The sequence below is a fragment of the Monopterus albus genome, unplaced genomic scaffold (assembly GCF_001952655.1).
Source record: "Monopterus albus unplaced genomic scaffold, M_albus_1.0 scaffold52.1, whole genome shotgun sequence".
Taxonomy (NCBI): domain Eukaryota; kingdom Metazoa; phylum Chordata; class Actinopteri; order Synbranchiformes; family Synbranchidae; genus Monopterus; species Monopterus albus.
The window spans coordinates 617,275-627,094 of record NW_018127932.1 but is presented as its reverse complement, the minus strand read 5'-3'; the positions used below and the strand labels follow the sequence as shown (position 1 = coordinate 627,094).

At 40.8% G+C, this 9,820-nt stretch overlaps 1 protein-coding gene across 4 annotated transcripts in view; it reads right to left on the bottom strand.

Moving 5' to 3' along the window:
• Positions 1-9,781, bottom strand: part of LOC109961139 (Kv channel-interacting protein 2) — a 138,206-nt gene extending 128,425 nt beyond the window's left edge. For all 4 annotated transcript variants that reach the window (XR_002275099.1, XM_020601772.1, XM_020601774.1 and 1 more), the window contains exon 1: positions 9,705-9,781. Coding sequence is in view for 3 of the 4 variants with exons in the window: in XM_020601772.1 (XP_020457428.1) it covers positions 9,705-9,773 (69 nt within the window). In the remaining variant the exon portion in view is untranslated. The remainder of the gene's footprint in view (positions 1-9,704) is intronic.
• Positions 9,782-9,820: the final 39 nt, after the last annotated feature.

Sequence of the window (9,820 nt, the reverse complement as noted above, 5' to 3'; positions counted from 1 at the left end):
TGGACAAACTGTGACTAGCACAGAAGTCCAATAACAAAACACCACTCGGGTTCAGATTGGGGGGGCCGTTCCTCCTAATCACGCCCCTCCAGGTGTCACTGTCGCTGCCCACGTGAGCATTGAAGTCCCCCAGTAGAGTCCCCAGTCGGGGCATTTTCCAGCACCCCTCCCAGGGACTGCAAGAAGGACGGGTACTCTACACTGCGATTTGGCCCGTAGGCACAAACGGCAGTGAGAGACCTATTCCTGACCTGAAGGTGCAGGGAAGCGACCCTCTTGTTCACCGGGGTAAACTACAACACATGGCGGCTAAGCTGGGGAGCTATGAGCAAGCCCACACCAGCCCGCCGCCTCTCACCGCGGGCAACTCCAGAGTAGTAGAGAGCCCAGCCTCTCTCAAGGAGTAAGGTTCCAGAGCCCAAGCTGTGCATGGAGGTGAGCCCGACTATATCTAGCCGGTACCTCTCGACCTCCTCCACAAGCTTGGGCTTCTTCCCCGCCAGCGAGGTGACATTCCATGTCCCCAGAGCTAGTCTCTGTGTCCAGAGATCGGGTTGTCAGGGCCCCTGCCTTTGGCTGCTGCCCAATCCACAGTGCACCGGCCCCTTACGGATCCTCCTGCAGGTGGTGGGCCCACGGGGGGGCCGTCCCCACGTCGCTCGTTCGGGCTAAGCCTGGCCGGGCCCCTGTGAGGGGAGGCCCAGCCACCAGGCGCTCGAATTCGAGCCCCAACCCCGGGCCTGGCTCCAGGGTGGGGCCCCGGCTGCGCCATGCCGGGCGACGTCACGGTCCTTGATTTTAATCTATTCATAAAGGGCTTTTGAACCACTCTTAGTCTGACTGGTCACCTGTTTGCCTTGGGAGACCCTACCAGGGACATATAGCCCCCAACAACATAACTCCTAGGATCATTCGGGTACTCAAACCCCTCCACCACAATAAGGTGGCGGTTCAAGGAGGAGGGTTAAAGAAGATGTAAATGAGAAATACAGACACACGAGAACAATTGTCCTAAAGACCGAGCAGGAGATAAAAGTGTCAGGTACAAGGAGCCACTTTAAGCTCAAGACCCAAATGCAGAAACACATGAAAAGCAATGTTCTGAGTTGAAAATGGGGTTTTACGGTGGGGAATGGTGAACAAAGGATTGCAAATATAACCAGTGGGTAAGTGGTTATTGACTGTCCAGAAGAAAACAAGAGAAACGGCAAAACATAGAATGAACACAATCCAGATGCAAAGGGTAATCCAGAGTCCAAACACGAGAGACGTAATAATTTCAGCTGGGAGCAAAAAAAGTCATAGTCCAAAGTACAAACTGAATCACAGCTGAATGATTGCTGGAAGGTCACCAAATAGGTTTACTTCATGGACAACCTGCCTCAGGAGCTGCTGATACAGTTCTACAGAGGAACCATCAAGTCTGTTCTCTGCACCTCCATCACTGTCTGGTTTGGCTCAGCAACCAAACAGGACAAGTACAGACTTCAGCGGACAGTCAGGACTGCAGAAAAGGTCACTGGTGTGAGCCTGTCTTCCATGGAGGACCTGTACACCTCAGGGGTCAAAAGGAGGGTGGATCACTGCTGACCCCTCACACCCCGGACACAATCTGTTTGAACTCCTCCCCTCTGGACGGCGTTACAGGTCACTGTGCACCAAGACAACCAGGCACAGGGACAGTTTCTTCCCCCAGGCTGTCACTCTGATGAACACTTGACACACAATAGTATGACTGGACAATAAACCTCAGCGAAATACCCGTAAATGTAAATTGTAGAGATTATACAGATCCATACAGGCCTCTGTTTTTAAGTATTCTATTTTTATTCCTATTTATCTCATTTCAATGAGCATTCCTTTGTCTGCATTGTTTACAGCCTGTTTATACAGCTTATTTTGTTATATTACACAGCCTTATGCTGGTTTACTGTTTACTTGCCCCTTGCATGGGGATATGTACATACACATTGAGAGCCAATGTACCAGAGTCAAATTCCTCGACCTGGCCAATAAAGCTGATTCTGATTCTGATTCTGATTCTGACAAGCTAGCACTAAGTCTGTGTTGGCTTTTGCGATAATTTTTTTTACCAATAACAAAATAATCATTCAATGCCTTAACTTTAAGGAACATGTTCTATAAACCAATTGCTTGCAACAGAAAATGTCACTTCTCAGATGTTAAATGTGAAATAGTCTAAAATGAGACAAATATTATTTAAAATCAGGGCCAAGCTGATCAAATAATATTAACAATAATAGAAATCATAGGGAATGTGCTCATCTTAAAGTCTTAAAATCAGTTTATTATCATTAGTTTCTTAAAAAAGATCTTAAATAGATATTAAATTTAATTTGTAAATTTTTTGGTCAACAAATGTAATAAAATACGAATATTAGATAGAATATATATATGAAAAATGTATATATAAACATTTAATTAAATATGATTGGAGTAAGATAAAATAAATATATGAAAAATGTATATATAAACATTTAATTAAATATGATTGGAGTAATTAATCAGTTAAATGAAATGTAGTCAATTTTAGTGCTCATAACTTCTTCTTCTCTACTTTTGGCTGTTCCCATTAGGGGTCACCACAGCGAATTCGATTTGCATGATTAAATTTGGCACGTTTTTACACCGGATGCCCTTCCTGACAGTTACTCAGAACCAAGACAGTATTGATGTCTGATGCACAGCTTTATCAGAGAGGTAGGGTAGAACAAAATCATAAAGCAGTCCATCAAGAATTTAAGAAAGACTCCTAGAAAGACAGAGGTTCAGATGGTCTCTTCTCACCTACTGTAAAGTTCCTCAGGCTAAAAGTTCATAAGAATAAATAAAGAGGTTACAAAACAGGCTGACAGAGAGTGCTAGGGAGGGGATGAATCCATTGATCCAGATCTAAGAGTCTGTGGCATCCCTTTCTCTCAGAACAGAGCTGGTACACAAATGAGTCTCAAGGTAGCTGCCGTCTTCATCGGCTGATCCTTCCTAGCTCCTCATCTGACCCCTACCTGATCAGGCTTGCTCATGACTCCTTCGCTGCCCACAGGAAATCATTACACCCCGTGTTAAACTTTCCACCAATCTCCTCTTTCCACTGAGCTCCACTTTCTTCCAATTAGGAGATGTGCTGGCTGGTTACTAGGCACCGCATCTGTGAACTCATTCCTTCTTATCCCCAACATCTCTCTCTCTGTGTTTTTGTTTGTTTATTTGTTTTTTGCTGTGTGTCAATCAGGACTACACGTCCTATACATCAAAAACATGATAATAATGTGGTACTGCCAGTTTCACATTTCAATGTAAAGTTTTGTGCAAATGCTGGAGGGAAGTTCAAGGCCCAGAATGTTCCTGATCACATCCAGCTAATAATAATAATATAGCACTTTGCCTGCCATATGCCCTGTGGTTCATTCATAATGACTGTCCAGTTCAAGTTGGATGCCTACCCAGGTACCTAAGTCATCGAGCAAAGCCTACGGTGTCAGAGCCTTTTTTCCTCGTGAGATGCAGCCACACAGCAAATGATTAAATCAAGTTGTTATGTGCAAGGTGTAGCCATACATATTCATATTCCTCTCACCTTCTACACAAGGGAGAGCTAAGGTCAAATAAATGGAACAGGCATGCTCAGGCCTGCAGGAAAGATAATGCAAGATGGCAGGTTTCCGATCACTGGAAAATACAGATTTATTTCTATTTAATATGAATCTGAATATTTCAGGGTTTTGTACTGGGCTAGTCTCAGTACTGCTGGTAAAGGACAGTGAGTGTTGGATGTGTCCAAATGAACTTATCTTCAGACCTACACTATGGCAGACATTTCTTTTTTCACTTTTTTTGAAGAGGAAAAAGCTTTTTGTCAATAAGGGTAATCACAAGTGTGAAGGCCCTGGAGTGGCATTTCAACTTTATTTTAAATCTTGACAGCAATCCATTACAACATAATGATTAAAGTGAAATTTTAAAAAGAATCAGTGTAGTAGCAAAGATGCATCACATATACAACCACGCTTTAATATAAAATAGTGCATTTCATCTCTAAGATAGTGCAATGCTATTATGGGAAAGCTATAAAAAATAAGAGAAGTGGTAGAAAGTAACATTTACTCAAGAACTGTACTTAAGTATAATTTTAAAGTATCTGTACTTTACTTGAGTAAGTCATACTTCAACTTCACTACATTATAGAAGCAAATATTGCACTTTTTACTCCACTACATTTATATTATAACTTCAGTTACTAGTTACTTTTCATAACCAGATGAATACAAATGTATTGATTCCTGATAGAAAATTCACACACTACCCAGGAGCATGTAAAGTCCTTCAGACTATAAGCATATAAGCTCATTAAAACTAGCCTCACCTTTACCAGCTGCAACATTAATGTGATGAACACAATAAAGTAGCAGTAACTATAATTCAACAATATGATCAACATTAATGTCAAATGTGCCATTCTGCATAATGAGGTGTTTTTACTTTAAGCATGTTTTGATGCTAATACTTTTACTTAAGTAACATTTTGAATTCAGGACTTTTACTTGTAACAGGGTATTTTTACACTGTTGTTTTAATATTTTTTCTTAAGTAATGGATCTGAGTACTTCTTCCACCATTGACTAAGACAGGTTATATGAAACAGGAATTATTTAACTGATCATTTTAAAGGTGTAACTAATAACAGAAAGGTTCAAGGGTTTACCAGGAAAACACTTATATTAGTATCTACTTCATTTGTATGTTCGGTCTTGTTGACTGTTGGTGTTTATCAAATGCTGTCACCTGTACAATTGTATTATTTTTGGAGATGTATATATCATTCAGTTAACAAGAATAACAGCAAGAGAAAGGTGGGGAACTGCATTGTATTGTATACACTTCCCTGGGTGTGCAAGAGTGAGGAAAACATATGTTGATGTCAATGGATCTCTGAGCCACAGCATCTCTAAAAGACTGAAGGCCCATTAGGCATTAGCTGAAAGCATACACATAAAATGTTACCATGTTCTGATGATGTTGCAGGACCGCTCATCATGGGAGGTCCTCATCACACACAGGTTATTTGCAAGTTTCACCACTTCCTTTTCCATGGAAACTTAAGAGGAAACCTCCAGCAAGATGTTCATAACATTCACATGCCAATAAACAGGTGTAAATAGGCACACATGTCACCTGTGTTCAGAGGATCTGATCATGCTAAGATCCTGTCAAATTCCCCTCAAGATGCAGCCAAGGTGGAGGCCTTTTAAGTGACAGCATCAAGGCTTTGTAGATACAGTCAAATTAGACCAAGGTAAGGGAGAGGATGCTCTGTGTGATCAAAGGCTACACGGATCCCGGTTTGACTGTTTCATGTTGCTGAGGGAAGATGAATGTTTTCAGAGACCAAAAGGAGAAATTGCATTGGAGGGTTTATCTCAACAGCAATTATACATGCTCCTGGGACAGAAAGATGGAAGCAGAAGGAGAGACAAGTAGAAGCTGAGGCTGAAAGTGAACAAGGTGGAAGGAAACTTTGATACAGTTCCAGGGTGATTAATAAAGAAGCAGTGAGGTGCAATTAACAAAAATAAAAGAGGAAGCTAAGGGTGAATCCTGTGCTTTGATAATTTGCTCCAGTGAGACTTTTTACACTCTAAGCTGCAGGAAGCATAGTGACTTACAGCTGTTTCCATGGCTCTGGAACACAGGAGATGGCTGGTGAGCTCCTCTCTTGTCACAAAGACAGAAGGAGAGAGGATCTGACCATAGAGTATATGTGCTCTACTCTATGCCCTCTGGATAGGGTTAAACTGTTCAGTCAGCAAGCTGTGTGTAAGAACAGTGATGGCATGACCTTCAATTATTGTCGCATGACCAGCCTTAACTGGACCATCATAGCCAGTGCACACATTGCCAATCTGTGGTCACATATGGTACTACACTTTAGTAGCCAAGTGTGTGTGTGTGTGTGTGTGTGTGTGTGTGTGTGTGTGAATAAGAGATGTAGAGATAGGAGACAATCAAGAGAGACAAAGGGCTCCCAAAACATCAGCACACCCAGCGAAGAGTGAAGGACCATGATCAGATTAATAGTGTGATGTGAGAACTACTGCTATTTATACTAGGAGCCGGAGTATGGATCATTATGATAAGAGCCAGCACTAAATGTGGAGGAACAGCCATTTGTAAATGGCCTGTTATCTAATCAGCCAATGAGGCACAGTATGTGTTATGAGCTAGAGACATTTCAGCACTTGGGGTTCATTTAAGGAACATCATAAGTTTCATCTCAAGAATTTCACTAATTCTGGGATATTCTCATTACAACTTTTCTTCTGTTAAATATCTACTTTTTTCATGAAGCCATAATGGTTGATAACATTTCCAAAATGGCTATTAACATCTCATCCAGCTTGTTATTGTTCAGTCATCTCAGCTGAAGGCATAGTATCGTCAGTTACAGTCACACTCGTTTATCAAGTCTGTGTGTTTTCCTAATGAGCCAACAAGCTTCCCTCTCTCCGTATCATCTCTCCTCTGCAGTTTGCTGTGAATTGCTACATGTGCTTGTGCAAAGGCATTATGGGGTCAGTAATGCAGAGACGCTGCTGAGATATGCACTTGTATGTTGGAATATAATCTCCGTGAAAATTATTTACTGCTTAAAAGATTCCATCTGTGACAGAAATTGACCTCTGAAGATTTAACTTTCAAGCTACCAGAGAATTTGGAACCATTAAAAAAATCTAGATAATGAGCATTTCTCATAAAGAGCAGTGTTGTTGCTATTAGACTTTCAGATTGTCTACACTGCTTGCTTTATAGAGTTGAAGTTTCTTGGTAAATACTCTGTTGCCGGTTGCTCTGTGTTTTCTCTCCAACATAACATATTGAAAAACTAAGATCTGGCATGCATTTAATTTTAAAGGGATGCCACTCGACAATATCAAAACTGAATAAACAAAACATATTTCCAAATGTATATGGAATTTGATCAAACTATTCAAGCGAAATAATGATCTCAGTTATCTCGGGCAGGCTCCAGCTCCCACAAAGCTCCTGTACGTCAGCACAGAGGAAAATCAGTGAAAGAGGTGATATGGTGAGAAAAAGGGTGCACACATGTCAGTTGTACAACAGCGAGAATGAAATGACTGTAATATCTGCCTGTTCTCACATGAGACAGTAGCCTGACAAGAAGCTGCAATGTTCATTTTACACACAGAGATGCACAGAGAGGTAGCATCTCACTCAAACCCCGCACTGAATGAGAAACATCTTTCTTTTCTCATATACACTTTTACGTGTACACATTCTTTCTACTAAATTGTGCCCAAATTAAAATAACTGTCTTGAAGGAGTGCAAAGCTGACAGCCTACCCATCTTCTTTATCTCTGAGCAGCAAAATCTTGCATCCAATGGGGTTTTTTTTTCCCCCAACACCATATAACTCAAACAGGAAATCTTCCCTGCCTCCAACCCTTTCTGGTCTCCAGCACTTTATCTTCCTGTCTACAGGCAGAGCAGACTAAACACATTCATTAATAGAGGGTGTTTCTGTCCAAGGTCTGCTTGTCTGGAGGTAGTGGGGCTTGAATCTACTGTTTGAATAATATAGTGCATCCATATACTTTATCACTAATGACACAGAGACATAATAGGATATAAATACACAGACAAACGCACACACCTGCTTCCCTTTAAGTGCTTTCCGGCACAAAAGTACATACAGCCCATATAAATATATGAAAGCTGAAAGCAAGAAAAGCACCAGTAGCCTCAAGGAAATTCATCATTCAGCTAGTTCAATCATAGAAATTTTAAATTAAAAAAAAAACTAGCAAGTAAAACCAAATATCACACTTTTAGCCACTTGTTCCCAAGGCCATGTGACATAAAGTAGATAAGGAACATGGGAACTTGAAGAAAAATGCTATAAAGATGCAGCTTATATGACCAGAAAATTATGAGTTTGAATCCTCACACTGTGGAAATGTAGGGGGGGAAAAGTGAATGAATAATATTTATTTACATCCCTCAAAAACTACTCAAGGCACTGCAGCTCTCAGTGGACACCACAGAGCCGTCAGCACAGGACGACTGTGGATTTACAGGTCAGCTTGAACTGCCCAGAAGCAGTGAGACAAAAGAGAAACAAATAAGTCATGAGATTTAATGGACAACTGTGGGTGAGAGAAGACTGCAGCCTTGTGATGCTGGGTCTCTATAACCATGTGATATTCATTGAAAAATGTCTGTAGTGTTTCAAAACATCTGTGCACTTGGGGAAAGAAGAAAACCATTATCCATATTTAACTCTGCCCTAGTGAGCACTTTTCAGATATTGTCATAAAATTTTATTCATATGTTAAACTTTCAAATCACCCACATGCAGTGAATGAAGATCAACACTGCCTTCTCCTGGATATGAAGTGAACTTACACCCAAGCACAACATTCTGACTAGTGAAATTTTGCAGACAATATTAAAAAATGTTGTTGTTGTTGTTTGTTTTGTGTCAGAATCTAAAGGTTTCTCTGCGTGTTCTTTCCTGCACAGGTTCGGTCAGTCCAGGTCAGTTTCTCCTCAGAGATATTTTGTCTTAGCTTTTTAACTTACTATCATGATTGCATAATGATTATTTAAGGATAATAAATTCTGTGTCACAACTATTGTTGACACACCTAGCTCACATGCTTTTCCAAGAAAGGTTCCACAAAGTCAATCAGAAGATAAGAAAGTCAAACACAAAACATTCAGTGTAGTTTGTCCTCTCTATAAAAGAAACAAAATGTAATTGACACCTTCTGAGATTTGTTTGAAACAGCCTCAGCATGCTGCCAAATGCATGCTTTATCAAATTAAAATTCTACCATAGGCATGCCTAACTGTTATGTTCTACTGCTGCTAGTCAAATGGCAGATTCCCTCATTGGTATCTAAATGTCAGTAGTGTCACAGTGTGGCCTGACTTGAAAGTTTCCATTAAGGTTTGTTAAAGTAATAAACAGGGTGAGTCGCCACCGAGTCTTTAACTCCCTATATAATGAATATTATTTTCCTTCAAAGACCAGACATCTCTCTGTGCTATGTTAGTCGACCCCTGTGATGCCTACTTAGCTGTCTTATCCAAGCATAATGAACATCATGTCCTAGCTCCTCCTGCAACCACATCCGTGACGTGAAGCAGGGTGGTACTAATTTGTGGAGCTGGTCTCTCAGGTTGGCATTGACCCAGATGACGTTGTTATTGACCGACCGCTCTTTTCAAAATAAACAAGGATGTACTGTATGCTGTCAAAACAGACAAGGAAATTAAAAGTTCCTCATTCATGCTTATCTACATATTGTTTTCAACTCAGCTACTGCAACTCTTCAAGCTGTTTTTAGCCACATGCTGTATCACCAGCATTAATGCACACAATCTTTGCTGTGTTTTGTTCAAAGCATCCAAGTAACTTAAAGCACAACAACATGGGCAGTTTTACAGAGTGATGCCCTTCTGTTTGTTAGCACTGTCTGCTGAAAGGTCAGAGGTCAGCTAAGGAAACAGTTTGGCATCTTGGCCACTTTCTAGATACTACCATAACTGTGACCCAGTACTGAATTGCACTTTTTCTGCAAATAGACACTTTTTTCATCTTTTTCGATAGATAGATAAATATTTTTGTTATAAACGCTAAGATTTTAGTAATAAATACCTGACTGAAGACCCATGTCAGCAGCAGTTGCTCTTCTCTCTGCCTGTAAACAATCTTTGCAGCCTTCATGACGTCGTTCGGCTCCTCCTACTACGTAAACATCCTCGTTATCCGGG